The sequence below is a fragment of the Choloepus didactylus genome, chromosome 22 (assembly GCF_015220235.1).
Source record: "Choloepus didactylus isolate mChoDid1 chromosome 22, mChoDid1.pri, whole genome shotgun sequence".
NCBI lineage: Eukaryota > Metazoa > Chordata > Mammalia > Pilosa > Megalonychidae > Choloepus > Choloepus didactylus.
In genome coordinates this window covers 22,321,744-22,347,877 of record NC_051328.1, presented here as the reverse complement: position 1 = coordinate 22,347,877, position 26,134 = coordinate 22,321,744, and the positions used below count along the sequence as shown (strand labels likewise).

The following is a 26,134-nucleotide window of genomic DNA, read 5'->3' as shown; positions in this document are numbered from 1 at the left end:
CTTTTTCCAAAACCTCACAGGCCATGAAAATAAATGATTTTATTTTCTTGTTTTTGAGGTACAAAAATAAATCTTAGAGTCCCTGAATTTTTATTTAGATAGCAACTTCTAAAATTCCAGGTTTTATTTTGGCTCATTGGAAGAATTTTTCAGTATTAAAAATATATAGTATTTTCATTTTTATTAAAAATGTATGAGAATGAAAAAAATTAAGTGTGAGAATGAAGAGATATATTTAATAGAATGCTACTGTCATTGCCATACTCTAATATTTATTTCTCAAGTTTAACTCATATACAGTCTCATAAGTTCATGGCTTAGAGATCCTTATTTTTCTTGATCTTATAAGATTAAAGGAACTAGAGAAGTTTGGCCCAGAACAGCGACAGTTTATAAGGAACATGAGAGTTGCTTTCAAATAACTTAAGCACTGTCATGTTGAAAAGGGATTTGGCTCCTTTTGTGTGGTTCCAGTGGATTGAACCCATGTGTAGAATTTATAGATAGACAGATTTCAGCTCAGTTTAAGGAAGAACAGGCACATCTTCTCAAGGGGGGAGTTGGACTGCCTGGGGAGGAAGTGCAATGGTCTATCTTGAAATTTTTTTTTTTTTTAAATCTTCATTTTATTGAGATATATTCACATACCATGCAGTCATACAAAACAAATCGTACATTCGATTGTTCACAGTACCATTACGTAGTTGTACATTCATCACCTAAATCAATCCCTGACACCTTCATTAGCACACACACAAAAATAACAAGAATAATAATTAAAGTAAAAAAGAGCAATTGAAGTAAAAAAGAACACTGGGTGCCTTTGTCTGTTTGTTTGTTTGTTTCCTTCCCCTATTTTTCTACTCATCCATCCATAAACTAGACAAAGGGGAGTATGGTCCTTATGGTTTTCCCAATCCCATTGTCACCCCTCATAAGCTACATTTTTTTTTTTAATCTTCATTTTATTGAGATATATTCACATACCACGCAGTCATACAAAACAAATCGTACCTTCGATTGTTTACAGTACCATTACATAGTGGTACATTCATCACCCAAATCAATCCCTGGCACCTTCATTAGCACACACACAAAAATAACAAGAATAATAATTAGAGTGAAAAAGAGCAATTGAAGTAAAAAAGAACACTGGGTACCTTTGTCTGTTTGTTTCCTTCCCCTATTTTTCTACTCATCCATCCATAAACTAGACAAAGTGGAGTGTGGTCCTTATGGCTTTCCCAATCCCATTGTCACCCCTCATAAGCTACATTTTTATACAACTGTCTTTGAGATTCATGGGTTCTGGGTTGTAGTTTGATAGTTTCAGGTATCCACCACCAGCTACCCCAATTCTTTAGAACCTAAAAAGGGTTGTCTAAAGTGTGCATAAGAGTGCCCACCAGAGTGACCTCTCGGCTCCTGTTGGAATCTCTCTGCTACTGAAGCTTATTTCATTTCCTTCCACATCCCCCTTTTGGTCAAGAAGATGTTCTCCGTCCCATGATGCCAGATCTACATTCCTCCCCGGGAGTCATATTCCACGTTGCCAGGGAGATTCACTCCCCTGGGTGTCTGATCCCACGTAGCGGGGCAGGGCAGTGATTTCACCTTTCAAGTTGGCTTAGCTAGAGAGAGAGGGCCACATCTGAGCAACAAAGAGGCATTCGGGAGGAGGCTCTTAGGCACAATTATAGGGAGGCCTAGCCTCTCCTTTGCAGCAACCGTCTTCCCAAGGGTAAAACCTATGGTAGAGGGCTCAACCCATCAAACCACCAGTTCCCTATGTCTGTGGTCATGTTAGCAACCATTGACGTGGGGTAGGCCAATAACCCTGCATTCTCCACAGGCTCCTCAAGGGGGCACTACATCTTTTTTTCCTTTTTTTCTTTTCCTCTTTTTTTTTAACCTTTTCTTCCTTTTTAAATCAACTGTATGGAAAAAAAAATTAACAAAAAAACCCAAAAAAAAACAAAAAAGAAAAACATACAATAAAAGAACATTTCAAAGAGACCATAACAAGGGAGTAAGAAAAAGACAACTAACCTAAGATAACTGCTTTACTTCCAACCTGTTCCTACTTTACCCCAAGAAAGTTACATAATATAGCAACATTTCTGTGAACTTGTTCCTACTATATCCATCAGAAATTAACAGACCATAATCATTCCTGGGCATCCCCAGAACGTTAAATAGCATATCTGTTCTTCTTGGATTACTGTTCCCCCTTCCTTAATTGCTCTCTATTGCTAGTTCCCCTACATTCTACATTATAAACCATTCGTTTTACATTTTTCAAAGTTCACATTAGTGGTAGCATATAATATTTCTCTTTCTGTGCCTGGCTTATTTCACTCAGCATTATGTCTTCAAGGTTCATCCATGTTGTCATATGTTTCACGACATCGTTCCTTCTTACTGCCGCATAGTATTCCATCGTGTGTATATACCACATTTTATTTATCCACTCATCTGTTGAAGGACATTTGGGTTGTTTCCATCTCTTGGCAATTGTGAATAATGCTGCTATGAACATTGGCGTGCAGATATCTGTTCGTGTCACTGCTTTCCGATCTTCCGGGTATATACCGAGAAGTGCAATCGCTGGATCGAATGGTAACTTTATTTCTAGTTTTCTAAGGAACGGCCAGACTGACTTCCAGAGTGGCTGAACCATTATACAGTCCCACCAACAATGAATAAGAGTTCCAATTTCTCCACATCCCCTCCAGCATTTGTAGTTTCCTGTTTGTTTAATGGCAGCCATTCTAATCGGTGTTAGATGGTATCTCATTGTGGTCTTAATTTGCATCTCTCTAATAGCTAGTCAAGTTTTGTTTGTTTTTTAATCTTAAAGTATTCAGTATCCTTCTGGCAGTCACAGAGAGAAAGACATCCGTCTCACTTCCCTATTTCTTAAACTGAAATGATAAACAGGCAAGGTATTCAATTTCCTCTTTTCTTTTACTTTAAGAAGAAATTTCAAAGAAGTTGTTTTTTGTTTGTTTTCTGCTTTGATCTAAGAACTGTAGATTGGAGAATCCTTTGTCTTCATTTCCTGTAAATCAGCACTAACATTAAAAAAAATAGTAATTGAAATCATTTCAAAGGTATCTAACCAGAATCTCCAAAGACAAAGAATCCAGCTAAATGCTAATGTCTTTTTTATAAGACGAAGGTATCCAAATACTCAAATAAAAAAAAAAAAAATTCTAATTAACTTTGTATTAGTGCAGTGTTGATTACCCAATTTGTGGATTAATCAGAGGCTTTGCTTCTTTCTCCTTCTATCTGACTACTTTTCAGCAATTTCATTGCTCATATACTTAGCAAAGAAATGGTAGACAAAGGAATAAGATGAATATAAATTAGTCAATTCTGTTCCTTATATCATATTCACTCACACTCATATGTAATTCTTACATGGTGCTTGCGTCTCCTCTCCCACTAATATTTTCACTAAAAATTTTCATGATCTCTGCCTCCCCACTAACCATAATTTCTATGCCATCTTTACCCTTTAACAGTTGCATCTCTATTTGAGGGCCAAAATATCTGGTATAAAATGTGCTATAGTTACATGGATAAATATACTATTGATGACAGTTAATAGGGGAGAGGAAAGAGGAGACTGAAATTAATGGAGAAGATACTCTGCATCCTGTTCCCTGCCTTTTCATAAAAAGATCTAAAATACCTTCAAACAAGTTCCCTTAGACCTTCATAAAATATTGAGAATCCACTGAATTATTAGTATTAATCATTAACTAGACAACGGATCAGCAGGAAAGTGAATACATTACCTGTGTCCCCAGTGGGAAAGTATCTAACTTCTGATCTGGTGTACTGTTGCCCTGGGTTGCAGAAGTACTCATTAGGGAATCCTTTATTTCCCGGTTGGAGAAGGGAATAAAAAGTCCTTTGTTTGAGTCTGTATTAAAAGAAAAGGCATACAATGAAGCACTGACCAGACTTCAAAGGCAGCACGTCCTAAAGGAAGATATTGGAAAGGAAGTCACAAAATTGAGATCTAGTTCTGTTGACACCACTTGGAAACCTTGGGCAAATCACTTATCCTCTTTAAATCTGTCATTTGATTTGTAAAATAGTGATGAAAAATCTAAACTGCCTATCTCTTAAGGGTTGAGGTGAGGTTAAAACAAGATAATGGATATGAAAGGACTTCATAAAGCAGGAAATGCTCAATAGAAATTAAGAGAAAGGCAAATATTTTACATACTTCCTAAGAGAACAAATGATGAATTTTTATATCAATTCAAGAATTTCCAATTACAGGGGGACATACTGGGAACAGATTCCAGGGATTACCCTTCTGCAAGGCTCAAATCAGCAGTCCGTACTGATTCACTGTTTCAAACCAGTCTCTTTCTGCCTCAATTTCTTCATTTGTAAAAAAAAAAGAAGGAATAATCAAGACCTATTTCAGAGAATGCTAAATCCCTAGGTCTCCCAGCATTTGACCTGTGGTTAAAGAAACAACTTTAGAAATAAAACAAACAAAAAACCTGTATCCTAGTGTTTGTTACCTAGAAACTGTTATCAAAAGAGCCAGTTATGAATTCTATTAGATTGTAACACTTGTACAAAAGTTTTTGTACATTCTTGATACTTATTAATTGTAGAATTCTTGGATTTGGGGTCTTCCAGGGGAAGTTGGATGAAAATGACTGTTTTGCTTTTGTTTAGGAAAGTTTTGCAAGTAGGGCTGAGTACCAGTTAAGATACAGCGTTAAAAACTTGGGCCTCTTTCTCTCTTCGCAAATAAATTCATTAACCTCCCCCCAAAGAGGGACATCTCTCCCAGGGGAATTAATCTCCCTGGTGACCTGGGACATGACTCCCAGGAATGAGCCTGGCCCTGGCAGTGAGGGATTGAAAATGCCTACGTGACCAAAAGGGGAAAAAAAGAAAGGTAATAAGCTGAGATTGCAGTGGCTGAGCGATCCCAAATAGAGTTGAGAGGCTATCCTGGAGGTTTCTTTCACGCAAGCTCCAGCTAGACATCTCAAATGGCCATAGTATGCCATGCCCTTACCAAAAGTTGTCCCCAAATACCTAAGTCCCTACCCGAGATTCTATAAAAGATACACTCATTAAGTTTTTTTTAATAATTCAATTTTATTGAGATATATTCACGTACCATGCAGTCACACAAAGTGTACAAGCAATTGTTCACAGTACCACCATATAGTTGTGCATCCGTCACCAAAATTAATTTTTGAACATTTTCATTACCACACACACAAAAGTAATAAGAATAAAAATTAAAGTGAAAAAGAACAATTAAAGTAAAAAAGAACACTGGGTTCTCCCCCCCCCCACCCCGTTTTTCTACTCATCCATCCATACACTGGACAAAGCGGACTGTGATCCACATGGCTTTCCCAATCACATTGTCACCCCTCATAAGCTACATTTTCATAAATTGTCTTCAAAATTCAAGGGTTCTGGGTTGTAGTTTGATAGTTTCAGGTACTGACTGCTAGCTATTCCAATTCATTAGAACATAAAAAGGGTTATCTATATTGTGCGTAAGAGTGCCCACCAGAGTGACCTCTCGGCTCCTTTGAGAATCTCTCAGCCACTGAAACTTATTTCATTTCATTTTACATCTCCCTTTTGGTCAAGGAGATGTTCTCCATCCCATGATGCCGGGTCCAGATTCCTCCCAGGAGTCATATTCCACACACTCACTAAGTTTTATCTCTCAGAAACTTAAGTCTACAGTGTTCCTATGCCAGACAAGTCCCAAAACCCAGAGGCAACAGCCTCTTTAAGAACGATGATGAGATACAGCCCCTTCCCCATTCTGTCGACAACCCCTTTCAATATGAACAAGTTAGGGTGCTCATTGCCTAGACACCCCTGAAGATGGAGAAAGAGATTAAGTCAGAGGAAGGGGTAGCAACAAACAAGATAAGATTTAGCAAAGGTCTATGAATATTGAAACTTTATATATATATATTTGTTTAGATGCTGGGGTGTTGGAATAGCTGGAAGGAGGTAAATGATATGGTAAAACTGTAATCTATAACATTCTTTGAAATTTTCTCTACAGCTATTCATTGAATTGTGCTTTGAAAGTCTTCACCTTTATGCATATACCCTATATTTCATAATAAGGAAACAACTGAAACTGTGGAACTGTAACCCACAACAACTTTTGAAATTACCTATATAACTGTTTGTTGTGCTGTATGTTGAAAGTTAACACCTTTCTGTATGTATGTTATATTTTACAATAATGGAAATAGCTGAAGTTATGGAACTGTGACCCATGATATTCTTTGAAATTTGCCCTCTACTTGTTAAATCGTACTTTGAAAATTATCACTGTTATGTATATATGTTAAAGTTCACAATAAAAAAAATGCATTAAAACAAACAAACAAACTTGGGCATTAGTCAAACACTGTATTCTTCTACTAGTGCTCATCTGTTTGCTCTGGCAACAGAAAACTCTGAATTCAGCTGAGAATTCAGAGTGGACTGAGCCAGCCTCTTGAGAACCCAGTTCCTCAGTCCATTTGGGGCTCTAAAACATTTCATGTTGCTGAGTTGCATTCTGGTATCAAAATATCCTACTGAAATACAAGATGCTCCTCCAGCATTGTATTTCACAGAACTACTTTTCTCAAAAAGACATCGGCTCTCAAACTTTTATATCCCCTTGTCCCCTTCCTGGTAGCAGCACTGAAAAAACAGGGTGGAACAGAAATTGCCAGTTGTAACCTGACTCTTTGTAAGAAATAAAAATGAAAGGTGCGGGGGAGAGCGGCAAGTACACAGTGGCTTGGGGCTCAGGCCTCCTCTCACCCTGATCTGCAGAACAGCACTTCCAGTGCACAAGACCCAAGACCCTGGGTTTCCTCCCACCACACTTATGTTCTTTCCCAGAATCACAGGTTCTTCTTCTTTCAACCCACCTCCTGGTGTAAGTAAATCCTTCAAGGGCTGAACTCTTGCTGAGTGCTATGCTTGGTTTCAGCTATCCCCTAAACCTGGATGATCCTAAACCTAATCCCTTACTGTTGACCTCTCTTCGGATGTCCAGATCAAAATTTCCTGAACAGTCCCAAACAGTGTCCCACAGACCACTAGAAAGTCAACATTTTCTGCCACATTCACTATCTTCACTTCTGGGCCTCTTCTGTAGTCTCCCTGCTCCCCTGTCCCCAGTACTGGGATTATCACTCACCCAATCCCTCAAACTAGAAACTTGTTCTTTGACTCTCACTCAACTCAAATTTCAATCCATTATCAAGTTTTATAGGATCACTCTTTGGGGGGCATGGGGGGAGGGAGAGCTTTTTTAAAAAAATTTAGATAAAATTCACATATCTTACAATTCACCATTTTAAAGTGAAAAATTCAGCAGATTTTAGTGTATTCACAAAGATGTGTGCAACGATTAACACTATCTAATTCCAGAATATTTTCATCAACCCAAAAAGAAACCCCATACTCATTAACAGTCACTCCCAATTCCTTCCTTCTACCAGCCCCCAGCAACCACTAATCTACTTTCTGCCACTATGGATTTGCCTGTTGTCAACATTTCCTATAAATGTGCCTGGCTTCTTTTAGGTAAGCATGATGTTTTCAAGGTTCATCCATGTTGTAGCATGTATCAGCACCTTAATTCCTTTTTTTATCTACATAATACACTTAAATTTTCTTTCTTGCAGTAACATATATATAACACAAAACTTCCCATTTTAACCCCACTTAAGTGTATAATTCTATGGCATTAATCACATTCACAGTGTTATGCTACCATCACCACCATCTATTACCAAAACTTTTTCATCAACTGAAACAGAAACTCTACCCATTAATCAATAACTCCCCACTCCCCCCTTCCCTTGGCCCCCAGTAAGCTCGGCTTTACTTGCTGTCTCTGTGAATATGCTTATTTTAGACATTCTATGTAAGCGGAATCATACAATATTTGCCCTTTTTTATATGGTTTATTTCGCTCAACATAATATTTCAAGGTTCATCTATGCTGTAGCTTGTATCATTCTACTCATTCCTTTTAATGGCTTAATATGCCATTGTATGTATAGACCATTTGTCTGTTGATGGACACTTGGGTTGCTTCCACCTTTTGGCTATTGTGAATAATGCTACTATGAACATTAGTATACAAGTATCTGTCCAAGTCCCTGTTTTCAGTTCTTTTGGGTATATATCTAGGAGTGGAATTGCTTGATCATATAACTCTATGCTTAACTTTTTGAGGAACTGCCAGACTGTTTCCAGACTGGCTGCACAATTTTACATTCCCATAACAACATATGAGGGCCCCAATTTCTCCAAATCCCTGCCAACACAGGTTAAAACTCTCTTTTTAAAAAAAATTATAGCCATCCTAGTGGGTTGTGAAGTGATAGCTCATTCTGGTTTTGATGTGTTTATTTGTATGTCTTCTTTGGCAAAATGTCTATTCAAATCCTTTGTCTATTTTTAACTTGGGTTATTTGACTTTTTATTGTTGAGTTGTATGAGTTTTCGATATATTCTGGATACTAGACCCTTTTGAGAGGTATGATTTGCAAACATTTTCCCTTATTCTGTGGCTTGTCTTTTCACTTTCTTGATAATGTCCATTGAAGCACAAAAGTTTTTAATTTGATGAGGTCCCATTTATTGTATTTTTATTTTTTTGTCATTTGTACTTTTAGTGTCATATTCAAGATACAGGATCACTCTTAGAAAAGACAAAAACTGACGTTTTCCTCTGTCTCCATTATGTCTAAGTACCTCATATATTATGTCAGGAAAAAAGCAATTTACACTTTGAGGTAAAATTTTAAAAGCAGAAATAACTTGCCTACTATTAGTATCTCAGATAAATGAAGTCTTGAGCCATTTCCTTTTAGTTACTAACTAATGAAAACAACTTAATCCCTGACTTTTGCAATATTAATATGTGATGACCATTGCAGATTTGATAATCATGAAAGGAAATTGGTGGACTTTTTTCCCGTCCATGAACTGTTACTGCTGTGATCTTAGTAATCTCCCTCCCTTAAATATCTGTTGTTTTTTTATTCAGAAATCCAATTCTTCTGAAGTTTGGACTCCCTAGCAAAACATTACAGGTAAACATACTTAATATTTTGTCTCCAGGTTTTGCTTTCATATCCTCAAAGAGTTAATCAGTCTGTACTTCCTCATTTGAATTCACACTGCTATTACCCTAGTTCAAGACAGAACTTCATTATCTCCTATTGGACTACTGCCTCCAGTTCCTGCCCATCTAACTGAATCTAGCTTGAGTTATCTCTAAAGCACACATTTAATCATGTCTCTCATTTGAAACACCTTTGTTACCCATTTTCAGGAGAATAAAGTAAAAATTCTTAGTAAAGAGGCCCTTTGCAATTTGACCTTAGTCAAGCACCTTAGCTCCAGTCAGAAACTAACCTTTCACACCTGTATTTACTCCTGTTTTTCTCTGCTTTGATGCCCTTTCCCATCATCTATGCCCATTGAATCCTATTTTGATTCAATGCCCAATATATATGCCTCCTTTTTTGTAAAACCTTTTCCCAGGTCCCCAGTTAGTACTAACTGCTCTTGTCTCTCCCTCATAGCATTCTGTCTCCAACAGAGCTCTGTCTCGGAGGAACTTGTGACCTGTGATGTCTTTCTGGATTGGGATAACCTGAAGATTTGACACTGTCTTGTTATTTCTTTGCATGCCTAGCCCTTGAGGCAGAACCTGTTCAATAGACAGGTACTTGTTTGCTGAATTGCTTTCATTTCCACTCCCCATATCCATTATGCCCCTTTAGAACCTCCCATACCAGTGCTATTGCCAACATCTGGGTTCCTAGGTGAGACAGAAAACTCTTAACTTGTTTAAGCCACTATTTGGGGAGGTCTCTGCCATTACCAGCTAACCTTTATCCAACTGAAACACCATCATGGCTAAACCAAGAGAAGCCAAGGATCAACAGGTTAAAATGGGATGGATTTCAATGAGTTATAAAGAAGACATTAACACATCTGTTAGGCACATGAAAGAGACTGAGGGTGACATGAATTTTTCTATGTGATTTTAAAATAAGGTATTCATTAGACCAGTATATTTTAGTTGTGATTGTATTTAAAGGCAAAAGGAATTGGCTAAAAGAGCGACCAGGGTCCCTTTCAGCATAGAATATGTGTGCCACATACACGTCTACAGGGTAACTGTACATTATCTTTAGTAAGGCATTCATTGCTCTCCGATAATCTGACCTTCTACCCAAACCATACCACTCATTCCATTTTCTCCAAGACCCTGCCATACGCATTACCACGTTCACACATCTGTTCTCACTAATCCCACCAGTCAGAAGGCCCTCTGCCTACTTTCTGGCCACCCTGGCCTTTAAGGCATGATACCTTGTTCTCCATATCCTGCCACAAGGCCTGTCCCAATCTGCTCCTAGCACACTCTGAGCTTCTGTAGCATGCAACTGTCCACACCCGTGGACATTCTCATAAACCCTGAGAATATGACGCCAATTTGAGAAACTGCAATTTAAGAGACTAAAAACTATCTATGAAAATATTTTTAAAAAGCAGATTATTTCTGCAAAACAGTTGTTTTGTCTTTACATTTTAAAAATATTTTTTCTAACTATCATCAAACAAAAACACAAAAGCAAAGTCTTGCATGGCCTGTGGACCTCTGAGGTATCTCTCTGGACTAGGCATCCACAGCTCTGAGTTTGAGGAACACTGACTGGTATCATTCATTTGACATTTACACATGTATGTGTTACTAAGCTCTTTCATGTTTATCTCATTTTCCTAATGATGCTGAAAGTACTTAAAGGAATGTTTGTATTTTCTGTTTCCAGAATATGTAAACCAGAAGATATGTAAAAGGGAAAAAAAACTTTGTTGGGGAATCAAAGAAGATTTCACTGAAGGATGAACTTTGAACTGGGTCACAAAGAAAGGGTAGGATTTTAATCAAAGCATTCCAAGCAGAAGGAATAGTATTAGTTCAAGTGCAGAGAAGGGAGAAAGGAAGGACTATTTGTGGAAGAGTGAGTGGTTTGGTTTGATTCAAGCTCATGTGTAGTTGAGAAATAGGAGATAAGGTTTCAGGTTCGGCTAAAGAGACAAACTGCAGCCAAAGCTTGGGAGAGCCTTTTATGCCAGGTTAAGCAGTTCAGACTTAAATTTAGTAGGCAAGTGGAAGCTGTTTTAGTTTGCTAAGCTGCCGAAAGCAGATACCATAAAATGGCTTGGCTTTTAACAATGGGAATTTATCAGCTTACAAGCTTACAGTTTTGAAGCCATGAAAATGCCCAAGTCTAGATTTCATCAAGATGATGCTTTCTTTCTGAAAACCAGCTGCTGGCAATCCTGAAATCCTCTGTCACATGGCAAGGCACATAGGCGTCTGCTGGTCTCTCCCTTCTCTTCTAGGTTTCTTCACTTTAAGTTTCTTGTTTCTGTAGCTTTCTCTGTATTCATTTTGTTTATAAAGGACTCCAATAAGAAGATTAGGACCCACCCTGAATGAGGTGGGTCACAGCCTAACTTAAATAGCCGCACCAAAAGAGCCTTCTTACAATGGGTCCACACCCACAGGAATGTATTAATTTTAAAGGCATGATTTTCTGGGGTACATAGTGTCAAACCACCACAGTAGCCATGGAAATTTTTGAGCAGGCACGTGTAACTAATTATCACAGCAGTGTTTTAAGAGAATTAATCTAGCAGCAAAGTATAAAAATGAATTGAAGGTAGAAGAGACTTGAATTGAAGGAACCATCATATAATGGTTAAGCGGGCTTTGATGGCAGATGGACCAAAGTTTACATCCTGGCTCTGACACTTACTGGTTAACTAGAGAAAGTTATTTCACCTCTTTGGGTCTCAGTTTCCTCACCTGTAAAACAAGGATAATAAATAATACCTTCAAGGCTGTTGTGAGGATTAACTGAGATAATGCACAATACCTGGCTCAGAGTTTGCATTCGGTAAAAGCTCGTTATTAAGCATTAAGAGGCTGCTTAATTTTTTTTTAAATTCAGTTTTATTGAAATATATTCACATACCATACAATCATCCATTGTATACAATCAACTGTTCACAGTACGATCATATAGTTATGCATTCATCACCACAATCTATTTCTGAACATTTTCTTTACATCAGAAGGAATCAGAATAAGAATAAAAAATAAAAGTAAAAAAAGAACACCCAAACCATCCCCCCCATTCCACCCTATTTGTCATTTAGTTTTTATCCCCATTTTTCTACTCATCCATCCATACACTAGATAAAGGGAGTGTGATCCACAAGGTTTTCACAATCACACTGTCACATCTTGTAATCTACATTATTATATAATCATCTTCAGGAGTCCATACTACTGGGTTGGAGTTTGGTAGTTTCATGTATTTACTTCTAGCTATTCCAATATGTTAAAACCTAAGAGGTGTTATCTATATAGTGCATAAGAATGTCCACCAGAGTGACCTCTCGACTCCATTTGAAATCTCTCAGCCACTGAAACTATTTCGGCTCATTTTGCATCCCCCTTTTGGTCAAGAAGATATTCTCAATCCCACGATGCCAGGTCCAGATTCATCCCTGGGAGTCATATCCTGCATTGCCAGGGAGATTCACACCCCTGGGAGTCAGGTCCCACATAGCAGGGAGGGCAGTGAGTTCACCTGCCCGAGGTGGCTCAGTTAGAGAGAGAGAGGGCCACCATCTGCGCAAGAAAGAGGTACTCAGGGGGAGACTCTTAAGCACAATTATATGCAAGTTGAGAGGCTGCTTAATCTTAATCTGTTTAACAGAGAGATCGTAAAAGCAATCTCCCTGCTAAGAGACTATTAGGAAATGAAAGGAAGACTCGTCAATCATGGATCATACCACAAGATATGAATATTCAGCTGGGCTTTAGAGGAGCAGCAGCCTCAAACCCCGATATGATCTGAGCTTAGGGAATGGGAGAGTGATGATAACACTGATGGTAAGGAAACCCTAGCTGCTGCTTAGGGCTGGGGAAAGGGTTCATTTGTTGTTGTTTTGACATTTTTAGCTCGAGGGGTGGAAAAATTAAACAGGGGTGATTCCAAGTGTATATTACTATTTGGCCAACAGAAGTGTACTGGTACAGTGAAAGACTGATGCAGGTTGTCAAAGCTGGACCTATATATTTTAAGAGTCATCTATACTAATCAAATAAAGCTGTGGAGAGAGATGAGCTCAATAAGGGGCAAAGGGTTTAGAAAAAACAAGGAGAGCCTGAAGACATAACCTAAGTATCCTCTTTTGGGGGGTATGGGAAAAGAGAGAGGAACCTTTGAAAGAGTAAAAGATTATGTGGTTAGGGGGAATAGGTGGGGGATCTAACATAGTGGAGTTTCCCTGCCCATGACTGGTGGCAAAGCATTGTTTTACACAACTGAGCTAGTAAGAGCTATTCTCCAGAAAATTTTCTCCTAGCCTGTGTCACAACCATTAACATGACATAACCACTTTAAATCATATTGAATTACCAACTGTGCTTACAGGCAACACTCCTCAGGGATTTAGCAGAAATTCAATTTTCAGTGGAAAGCAAAGCTCTTTAACCTTTCAAAGTAGAAAAATAAATTTCATTATTAAAAAAAAAAATCCAAGCAGCAGCTGGAGCTGCCAAGAACCTTTACAAGCAGGCCTTCTATCTAATAAAGCAGTTTGTTTTCAGTAGAGATTGTGCACTTTAAAACATTATAACTGATGGAGTGAATGTTTGTGTATGCTAACGATAAATTGTGACAAACATGAAGTCTAACTCAGTTCATACAAAAAGAGGTGGTCAAATGATGCTTCAATGTAATCTTCTCTGTCTGGAAATGGATATATAAACGTTTGTACTTAGAAAAAAAGACTAGATGGCTATATACCAAAATGTTAACTGTGATTCTCTTTATGGGGTGCCTTATGAGTGATTAAAATGTTGTTCTTCATGCATTGCAGTATTTTCCAAAATGCTTACATTAAAATTCCATCAGTTTTGAAATATATTTAAAATGAAGTAAAGCAATCCATGCTCCCATGACTTACATTGACTGAAACTTCCAAACAAGGAAAATAAAAATCATAACCCACTACGGCTAATTGTACCATAAAATACTGTAAAAAGGACTTAATAAATGTTCTCATGGATAGATAAGATATGAGGAAAATAAAATAAAATATAGTTTATGTTATGAAGTGAAAAACCTTAATGTTTAAACTACATAGTCAATCTATTTAATCATTTTCCGATCAAAATGGTGGAATGAGATGCTTCGAAGCTCATCCCCCCAACAGAAGCTTTGAATAACCTGCTTGAACTGTTAGAAAAATCTTTCTCAGAGTTCCAGAAAACAGTTAAAGGACTGTATAACAAGGTGAGCACTGAATCAAGAAAGCTACTTAAAAGCAGGAGGATCTCGTGGTACCCTGGAGAGCCTCTCCCTGACCTCTCACCAGCTCAACGTGGAGCCAGGCCAAGCTCCCAGTATATAGATACTTGCTTCCAGTTCTGGAGGGAGAAGAGTAACCCTTGGGCACATACTGGGAGCAGGCATGTCTGGCCCAATCTCTCTGGTGGTGCCCTGAGGGGCGCACCAGCCCAGAGCTTGCCCTGCAGGTAGAAGGAAGCAGCTCACTGAGCACTGCTCCAGAATGCCTAGGGCAAGGAATTACTGGCTATAGGACACATAGTGCAGTACCCAGGACCCTGGGGAAACTGCTTCCTAGGGAAGAGGGGACACTCATATCTATGTAAATGGGGAAATTCATAGGGCTACATGCACATGCCCATGACAAGACACACATGTACAGAAAGGAGCAGGGAGGCCCCTATGCTTTGGCCTGGAGCCTATTCTCTACACGCATTGTATGGATAAGCCCTTGAAGGAGAGCACTTGCATCGGTCAATCTGTAAAGACTAAGAAAGGTGTTTTCTTTTTTACCTTTTTTTTTTTTTTTCTTATGTTAGCTCCTGGCATTCAAGGAATGCACTGTCAAAATGCTAGCTGGATACCAGCTTAAGGAACAGACGCCTCAGAGTATAAATCCCAGCAATAACACATTAAAATATCAAAATGTTCGAGTTTCAACAAAAGATTACAAAACAGACAAAGAAACAGGAAATGATGTCCCAAACAAAGGAGACAATGAAAGCCTTGGAAACTATTAATGAAGAGGACCAGACCTGGGACATACCAAAGACTTTTAAAATATGGTCATAAATATGCTCAAAGAGCTAAAGGAAAGCACTGACAAAGAACTAAAGGAAATCAGGAAAGATGAACTGAAAGAGCTGACAAATGAACTCAACACCATCAAGCATAGCAATATACACACTGTGGGAGTCCCAGAAGAAGAGAGAAAAGGTCAGAGAGAATATTCTACTTACAACAATGAATAGAACATCTATACAGAAAATCAATAAAGAAATAAAAGACTTGAATGATACTCTAAACCAACTAGACCTAACAGTTACATATATATAAGACTTCACCCAACATCAGCAGAATATACTTTCTTCTCTAGTGTAAATGATTCATTCTCTAGGATGGACCATATGTTATGTTACAAAACAACATATGAGTCTTAAGTTTATTTCGAATAAATTCAAAATATTGAAATCATACGATGTATTTTCTCTAAACACAATGGAATGAAACTAGAAATCAATAACAGATGGAAAGATGGAAAATTCATAAATATGTGGAAATTATGCAATGTACTCTTAAACAACCAATGGGTAAAAGAAGAAATCACAATTAAGAAATATTTTGAGGTAATTGAAAATGAAAACAACATACCAAAATTTATGGGATTCAGCAAAGACAGTACTGAGAGAGAAATTTATAGCACTAAATTCTTACATTAAAGAAGAAGAAAGGGAGAACCTAAGATGGCAGCTAGGAGAGACAGGGCAAAAAAACACCTCCGTGAAAAATACTAGATAAAAACCAGAAGGTGACCCAGAATACCAGTTTCAGCAATGCACCAGCTGGACAAGGTCTGCTATAACCACAGGGACTGTACACTTGGTGAAACTGGGAGTCTGCATTCTGAAATGAGTGAGTAAGCCAGCTGAAAGACCTGCAGCCACGCTGCTATGTGGGGAAGTGGGGGGTTGGTGTTTGGAGACGGACTGGTTCTTTTAGGAAAAAAAAAAAAAAAAGGAAAAACCCAGGAGTGGCTGCAGTTGCAATGGTGGGAACCATGCAGTGAAGCACGGCAGGAGCAGGCTGAGCCGGCCTCTTGGTGTCTGGCGTGGAGGATAGCCTGCTGCAGATTCCCTCAGGGCCAGGGGAGCAGAGGAGGGAGCTGGAAGGAGAAAGAAACCCTGCTGCTTGCAGCTGGCTCCCCGGTGGGCTGGAGACATTCCTGCCCGGGGCAGTGCCCACAGCCCAGAGCCGCGCCAGTTGTCCCAGAGCTGGGAAGGAGGAACTGTGCGAGGAGAGAGTGGGGGTTGAGACGCCCCGTTCAGCCATCTTTGCATCAAGCTGAGAGCACCCTTGCACAGCCCAGTGGCCCGGGGCTTCCCTTGAGGGATGGCGCACACTTGTGACGTAGCACAGCCTTCCCTCAGCAGAGGTCCTGGAAGATCACAGCTGAGAAGAGCGGTCCACTCGGAAAACCCAGGGACGCTACGTCAATGCTGGTGGTTTGTGGGTCAGCGACAGAGAGGGTCTGGGGCAGAACTGAAATGAAGGCTTCGACTTTTGCAGCGGCCTTGAATCTCCAGAAACACCTGGAAGGTTTGAGTATTAAAGCTGCCCTGCGTCCTAGCCACCGGAACACATGCCCCACATTCAGAGTGGACAGCTCCAGCAACACACCCAAACTGCGTTCACCAACTGAACCCCACAAGAATCATTTCTTCACACATCACAAGGACAAAGTTGAGGAGAACTGACTTGAGGGGTATAGGTGACTCACAGACACCATCTGCTGGTTAGTTAGAGAAAGTGTATGCCACCAACTTGTATTTCTGAAAAATTAGATTGGTATTTTTTTTTACAACTTGAAAGAACCCTATCAAGCAAAGCAAATGCCAAGAGGCCAAAAACAACAGAAAATCTTAATGCATGTGATAAAACCAGACGATATGGGGAACACAATCCCAAACACCCAAATCAAAATATCACAAGAGACACAGTACTTAGCACAGTTAATCAAAGAACTACAATCGAGGAACGAAAACATGGCAAAGGATATAAAGGACATGAAGAAGACCATGGCACAGGATATAAGGGACATAAAGAAGACCTTAGAAGAGCATAAAGAAGAAATTGCAAGAGTAAATAAAAAAATAGAAGATCTTATGGAAATAAAAGAAACTGTTGGCCAAATTAAAAAGACTCTGGATACTCATAATACAAGCTTAGAGGAAGCTGAACAATGACTCAGTGTCCTAGAAGTCCACAGAACAGAAAATGAAGGAACGAAAGAAAAAAATGGAGAAAAAAAATCAAAAAAAGCGAAACAGATCTCAGGGATACGATAGATAAAATAAAACGTCCAAACTTAAGACTCACTGATGTCCCAGAAGGGGAAGAGAAGGGTAAAGGTCTAGAAAGAGTATTCAAAGAAATTGTTGGGGAAAAATTCCCCAACCTTCTATACAATATAAATATACAAAGCATAAATGCCCAGCGAACTCCAAATAGAATAAATCCAAAGAAACCCACTCCGAGACATAGTCTGATCAGACTCTCAAATACTGAAGAGAAGGAGCAAGTTCTGAAAGCAGCAAGAAAAAAGCATTTCACCACATACAAAGGAAACAACATAAGACTAAGTTGTGACTACTCAGCCACCACCATGTAGGTGAGAAGGCAGTGGCATGACATATTTAAAATTCTGAGAAAGAAAAATTTCCAACCAAGAATACTTTATCCAGCAAAACTCTCCTTCAAATTTGAGGGAGAGCCTAAATTTTTCACAGAGAAATAAATGCTGAGAGAGTTTGCCAATAAAAGACCTGCCCTACTTCAGATACTAAAGGGAGCCCTACTGACAGAGAAACAAAGGAAGGAGAAAGAGATATAGAGACTTTCAACAGACATATATAGAACCTTACATCCCAAATCACCAGGACACTCATTTTTCTCTAGTGATCACGGATCTTTCTCCAGAAGGGACCATATGCTGGGACATAAAACAAGCCTCAATAAATTAAAAAAAAAAAATTGAATATATTCAAAGCACATTCTCTGACCACAATGGAGTACAAATAGAAGTCAATAATTTTTGAATTGTAACTCCACTATTTACTTCCTACATGATATAAAATACACAAACTCTAATGACAAATCAGTGGTTTTGAACTCAATGTAAAATATGTAATTTTTGACAAGAACTATATAATGGGGGTGGGGAATGGGGGAGTATAGGAACATAGTTTATGTGTCCTATTGAAGTTAAGTTGGTATCAAAGAAAAACAAGATTGTTATGGATTTAAGAGGTTAATTTTAAGCCCCACAGTAAACACAAAGAAATTATCAGAGACTATGACCATAGAAATGAAAAGTAGAGTATGGGTTAAGAGAAATGGGGGAAGGGGCAATGGGGAGTTAAGAAATGAGTGTAGGGTTGCTGTTTGAGGTGAAGGGAAATTTCTAGTAATGGATGGTGGGAAAGAGATAGCATTACAACATTCTAAATGTGATTAATCCCACTAATGGAAGGCTAGGGAGGGGGTGGAATGAGAAGATTTAGGCTGTATATATGTTTCCACAATTGAGAAAAAAAACAAACAGTCTAAATAGATGACAATTGAATGCCAAGGATGACCCTGGATGGGATCTGAGGATGGAGGACAGGAGGCTCAAAGGGACACAGTTGAGACATAAGGAAAAAAACAAAAAAGGAAATATAGAATGTAAGCTTTGTATCAATGTTGAATCTCTTGTACTTCTTAGCTGCGCTTAATGGGTTGCATAAAAGAATGTTCTTGTTTATGGGAATTGTATATGTAAATTATAGTGTTTGTTCAAGGATGTGTGCAGCTAGCTCTCATATGTTCAGAAGACAGAGCAATAGATGATGGATGATAGATAGGGAGGGAGGGAAAGAAATGACGGTGTGACAGCATGTTAAAGTTGGTGGATTGGGGTATCAGGGGAGGGGGGTCAGGGTATGCTGGAGTTCTGTGTATGGGGTTTGTATTGTTTTTGCAACTGTTCCTATAACTTTGAATTTATTTCAAAATAAACTAAAAAAAAAGAAGAAGAAAGACTTCAAATCAGATACGTAACTTCAAAACTGGAAGAACTAGAAAAAGAAGAGCAAAATAAACCCAAAGCAAGCAGAGGGATGGAAATAAAGATTAGAATGGAGATAAATGAAACTGAGAATAAAAAACAATAGAATTAACAAAACCAAAAGTTCATTCTTTGAAAATATCAATAAAATTGATAAATCTTTAGCTAGACTGACAAAATAAAAAAGAGAGGACCCAAATAATGAAAATCAGAAATGAAAAGGGGGACATTACTACTGATCCCACTGAATTAGATAACATAAAGGAAATGGACAAATTCCTAGAAACTCACAAATTACCTAAACTGACTCAAAAAGAAATAGAAGATCTCAATAAACCAACTAGTAAAGAGAATGAACCAGTAATCTAAAACCTCCCAACAAAGAAAAGCCTGGAATGAGAAGGCTTCACAGGAGAATTTTGCCAAATATTTCTAGAAGAATTAACATTAATCCTGCTCAAATTCTTCCAAAAAATTGAAGAGAATGAACTCTTCCTATTTCATCCTATGAGGCCAATATCACCCTCATACCAAAGCCAGATACCATAAAGAAAGAAAATTACAGACCTTTTGAACACAGATGCAAAAGTCCTCAATAAAATACTAGCAAACCACATTATTTGAATAGCATATTAAAAGAATTATACACAATGATCAAGTGGGATTTATCCTTGGTATGCAAGGTTGGTTCAACATAAGAAAATCAATTAATGTAATATACCATATTAACAGAATGAAGGAACAAAACCACATGATCATCTTAGTTGATGCAGAAAAGGCATTTGACAAAACAGCACAATTCTTGATAAAAACACTTAGAAAACTAGGAATAGAAGGAAACTTCCTCAGCTTGATAAAGGGCATACCTGAAAAACCCACAACAAATCTCACACTTAATGATGAAAGACTGAAAGTTTTCATTTTAAGATCAGGAACAAAACAAGGATGCTCACTGTCACCAATGTTATTCAACATTGTACTGGAAGTTCTTGCCAGAGCAATCAGGCAAGAAAAAGAAATGAAAGGCATCCAAATTAGAAAAGAAGAAGTAAAACTTTCCCTACTTGCAGACGACATAATCCTATATACAGAAAATCCTGAAAATTTCACAACAAAGCTCTTATGGCTAATAAATAAATTCAGCAAAGTGGTGGGGTACAGGATCAACACCCAAAAACCAATAGTGTCTCTATACACTAGTAATGAATAATCTGAGGAAGAGTAAGAAAAAAATTCCATTTATAACAGCAACAAAAAGAATGAAAAATCTAGGAATAAATCTAACCAAGGATGTAAAGAACTTTAACACAGAAAAGTACAAAACATTGCTAAAAGAAATCAAAGAAGACCTAAATAGATGGAAAGATATCTCATGTTCATGGATTGGAAGAGTACATATCGTCAAGATGCCACTTCTCTCCAAAGCAATTTAGATATTTGATACAGTCTCAATAAAAATTCCTACAGCCTTTTTGCCAAAATGGGAAAGCGGATCTTCCAAAATTTATGGCAGGGTAAGGGGCCCTGAATAGCCAAAGCCATCTTAAAAAAGAAGAACAAAGTTGGAGGACTCACACTTCCTATCTTAGAACTTATTACAAAAACACAGTAATCAAAACAGCATAGTAATGGCCTGAGGACAGACATATAGACCAATGGAATCAAATTGAGATTTCAAAAATCAACCGTCACATTTACAGCCAATTGATTTTTTCACAAGAGTGCCAGATCCACTCATTTGGGAAAGAATAGTCACTTCAGCAATGGTGTTGGGAAAACTGTATGTCCACATGCAAAAGAATGAAGATAGATCCCTACCTCACATCATATACAGAAATCAACTCCAAATGGATCCAAATCCTAAATATTAGAACCAGAACCAGAACTAGAAGAAAACATAGGGGAGCACTTCAGAACCTTGTGTTCGGCAATGGTTTCTTTCTTTCTTTTTTTTTTTTTTTTTTTAAATTAAATTCAGTTTTATTGAAATATATTCACATATCATACAATCATCCATGATGTACAATCAGCTGTTCACAGTACCATCATATAGCTATGCATTCATCACCTCAATCTATCTTTGAAAATTTTCCTTACATCAGAAAGAATCAGAATAAGAATAAAAAATAAAAGTCAAAAAGAACACCTGAATCATCCCCCCCATCCCACCCTATTCTTCATTTAGTTTTTGTCCCTAGGCAATGGTTTCTTAACTTTAAACCCAAAGCACAAACAACAAAACAAAAAACAGATAAGGGGACTTCATTAAAATGAAAAACTTTTTGTGCATCAAATGACTTTATCCATGAAAGTAAAACAACTTACAAAATGGGAGAAAATATTTGGAAACCACATATATAATAAAGGTTTACTATCCAGAATATATAAAGGAATTCTTCATCTCAACAACAAAAAGACAAACAATCCAATTTTAAAAATGGTCAAAAGGAGGGAGCGTTTGCCGCCGTTGCCACCGCCTGGAGTTTCTTCAGGTTCCAGGTTTCTCTACCAACCAAGAGGAGTCCAGAGAGGAAAAGGGGCGCTCAGGAGCCAATAACCCACTCCTCCCACGTCTCTTCCAGTGGGAGATCACCCCTGCAGGGGTGGGCAACAAGATGTGGTTGCTCTCCCGGTGCTCCTCCTGGTCACTGCTCCCTCCATGCTAGTGTGGGGGCCGCCGGCTTCACACCTCCCTTGCACAGCGACTCACGTTTACTCTTCCAGCCTACCAGAAAGAGCGTTTCTACCAGTCCATGCTCCTGAAGGCCTCACCGGAGACCAAGAACCAAGTTTTAGACGGAGCAGGATTAGATACTGATTTCCATCTTACCTCTCCAGGAGGCAAAATGTTCTCCAGTGAAGGTACCCTATTGTTGACACCTTACCTTGGACACTTTATGGCTTTCAGACTGTTAACTTTGTAACCAAATAACCCCCCTTTATAAAAGCCAATCCATTTCTGGTGTTTTGCAAAATGGCAGCATTAGCAAACCAGAACAGTGATTTTCTTTGAATTAATCCTGGATAATATGGGAGAACAGGATCAAGAACAAGAAGATTGGAAGAAATATTATTACTGGCACAGATATGTTGGATATGAAACTAGAAGACATCCTGGAATCCATCAATAGCATCAAGTCCAGACTAAACAAAAGTGGTCATATCCAAACTCTGCTTGGAGCATTTGAAGGTTGTGATTGAAATATATAGGAAAGCAACTTTGACAGAATCAGTTTCTGGTCTATGGTTAATTTGGTGGTCATGGTGGTGGCATTGGCCATTCAAGTTTATAAGCTGAAGAGTCTATTTGAAGATAAGAGGAAAACTAGAACTTAAAACTCTGAAGTAAAGTACTTGACGTTGAAAAACAGGTGGAAAAATGCAATGAACTGTTACAGTCAAGGGCATTAATAGTTTTTTTCCAAAATATTTCCAGGCATTATCTTGTAAAACACATATAATTTTAATGTGAAAGCAAAGTCTTTACTTTTGTCTGTGCAAGTAGTCTTACTGATCCAGTAGTACTTAAGTGAATAACAGACATATTTTTAAGAGTATAGATATAACTGACTGAAGAAGCCATACAACTAACTGCATATTCCTAAGTTGAAAAAAATTTTACAAATGTCATAGCTCTTTAAAACAAATGAATGTTGGGCCTCAATACAACTCCAAACAATCTGTTTTTGTTTTTGTTTTTGTTTTTTAATGGTCTCTTTGAAATGTTCTTTTATTGTATGTTTTTTTTTTCCATACAATCATCCATGATATACAATCCACTGTCCACAGTATGATAACATAGTTATGCGTTCATCACCACAATCTATCTCTGAACATTTTCCTTACATCAGAAAGAACCAGAACAAGAATAAAAAATAAAAGTGAAAAAAAACACCCAAATCATCCCCCCATCCCACCCCATTTGTCCTTTAGTTTTTATCCCCATTCCTCCACTCATCCATACACTAGATAAAGGGGGTGTGATCCACAAGGTCTTCACAATCACACTGTCACCCCTTGTAATCTACATTATTATATAATTGTCTTCAGGAGTCCAGACTGCTGGGTTGGAGTTTGGTAGTTTCAGGTATTTACTTCTAGCTATTCCAATACATTAAAGCCTAAGAGGTGTTATCTATACAGTGCATAAGAATGTCCACCAGAGTGACCTCTCGACTCCATTTGGAATCTCTCAGCCACTGAAACCATTTCGTTTCATTTTGCATCCCCCTTTTGGTCAAGAAGATACTCTCAGTCCCACGATGCCGGGTCCACATTCATCCCCAGGAGTCATACTCTGCGTTGCCAGGGAGATTTACACCCCTGGGAGTTGGGTCCCACATAGGGGGGAGGGCAGCGAGTTCACCTGTCAAGATGGCTCAGTTAGAGAGAGAGAGGGCCACATCTGAGCAACAAAGAGGTACTCAGGGGGAGACTCTTAGGCACCATTACATACAACTTTAGACTCTCCTTCAAACAATCTGTTTTTAAAAGGTTCTCTTACCCAGAAGTTTCTTTATAAATATGGCAATTATAAATTAATTGTAGAAGTTTTCAACATGTTGTTATAAATTTTATCTGATCATTACCTAATCATGGACTGACTATATGTTTAAAAGACAAAGGCTCAACTTTTCTCTACATACACCTCTCATATAATGTAAATAGAAGCATAGCTTTGAAAACAATAACATTTTTGTGATTTTTATAACCAATTACTATATTTCAATGTAAAATATTAGTAAAAAGTATTAGTTTTATATATTTAGCCTACATTCCCCAAAGCTAAAATTTTGACAATTTTTAAAAATGCAGTCATACTTTCCTTATTAAAATTATGACAAATTTTCTCTTCTGAAGTCAAGAATATGGTCAAAGATTGCTGTCTCCATATTGACACAAACATTCTGTCTAACTCTTGACTAACATATCAAATTTTTAAATTAAATGTAAGGAAATAATCTTATTTTTATATTATCTGTCAACAATGTTATGTTAATTTTGACATGACTACTGACTTGTCAGTTGTGAGGGAAATTTTGCTTAAAGGATCTGGCCTAACATAAATATCTTATTTTCTTAACTCTCAAAATGATCAGGAACAATAGAAAGGAGTTTAGGTCAAGTTAAGATTACCGAATCAAAATAAAGCTCACTGAAACAGAACTATAAATAAATGTCTGGAATCTGATTGGCTCATAATGATGAGCCAATTCTAATAGAAGTATATACATAGAAGATCTCTGCCATCTTAGCTTACAAATAAGTACTAGTAATTTAGCTACATCATCAATTAAATATATTACTAGGTTATACTCATTTGTAATACTGTGTATGACAAAATGTCTTGTGAGTTAGAAACAATCAATTTATAAATCTGGGTATAGAATCCATTGATAGGTTAGTACTGCTGGAATTCTCAATAAGTGATAATAATATCCAGAGACATAGTTGTTTCATTTATACTAAGAGTGGTACAGAAAGAAAGATACATTTCCCTTCTTAGTCCCTTGGGAGAAAAATAGACACCTAGATTCCCCATTTAAAAAATGATGTAAACACCATATATGATCTATTGATTACCTTAATTAACTAAGAAAATGCTTTAGGTGTCTTGTTTAACATATGCAAAACATGGGCCAATATATGACCACTGCCTGTGAAGAACCCTTCCCTTCCCTGCTGTTAGATTTGTAATGAGAAGCAACATCATTAGCCATTAGGGAAATGCAAATCAAAACCATAATGAGATACCATTTCACACCCAGCAGAATGGCTACTGTTAAAAAAAATGGAAAATTACAAGTGGTGATTGGTGGAGAGCATGTGGAGAAACCGAATGCTCATTCATTGCTGATGGGAATGTAAAATGGTGCAGCTCCTGTGGAAGACACTTTAGCAGTTCCTCAACAAGTTAAATATAGAATTATCATATGACCTGGCAATCCTACTTCTAGGTATATATCCAGAAGAATTGAAAGCAGAGACATGAATAGATATTTACACAGCAACGTTCATAGAGGGATTATGCACAATTGCCTTAAGATGTAAGCAGCCCAAGTGTCCATCAATAAGTGAATGGATAAACAAATTGTGGTATATATACATAATGGAATATTATTCAGCCATGAAAAGGAATGAAGTTTTGATACATGTGACGACATGGATGAACCTTGAAGACATCATGATGAGTGAAATAAGCCAAACACAAAAGGAATAATATTGTATGACCTCACAGATATGAAATAATTAGAACAAGCAAATTCACAGTCAGAAACTAGAACATAGGTTACCAGGAGCTGGGGTGGGGGTAGGGAATGGGGAGTAAAATTGTACATAGTTTCTATGTGTGATGATGGAAAAGTTTTGGTAATGGATGGTTATGATGGTAACACAAAACTGTGAATGTAATTAACAGCAATGAATTATATATTTAAATGTGATTAAAAGGGAAAATTTTAGGTTGTAAATATGTTACTAGAATAAAATTTTTAAAAAATCTATAGGACCATACAACACAAACTGAAGCCTAAAGTAAGCCAGAGACTATTGTTAATAATACAACCGAAAACCATTGCCTCATCAACTGCAACAAATGTATCACACTAATGCAAGGTGTTAATAACAGGATGGTATATGAGAAGTCTGTATTTTATGTATGATTTTTCTGTAAATCTATAACTCCTCTAATAAAAAATAAAATAAAATAAAATAAAACAAAACAAAACAAAATAAAATAAAAATAAAGGTGAGATTAGGACATCCCCAGACAAACAAAAGCTGATGGAGTTCATTACCATTAGTCCAGTCCTACAAGAGATGCTAA

General features: G+C 37.7%; 1 protein-coding gene and 1 pseudogene across 2 annotated transcripts in view; one reads left to right on the top strand and one right to left on the bottom strand.

Annotated features, from left to right (window-relative positions):
* The window catches only part of LRRC36 (leucine rich repeat containing 36), a 91,893-nt gene that overhangs the window by 17,833 nt on the left and 47,926 nt on the right, over window positions 1-26,134 (bottom strand). For both annotated transcript variants that reach the window (XM_037816153.1, XM_037816154.1), the window contains exon 6: window positions 3,807-3,934. In XM_037816153.1, the coding sequence (XP_037672081.1) occupies window positions 3,807-3,934 (128 nt within the window). The remainder of the gene's footprint in view (window positions 1-3,806; window positions 3,935-26,134) is intronic.
* Window positions 21,637-22,644, top strand: LOC119518788 (annotated as a pseudogene).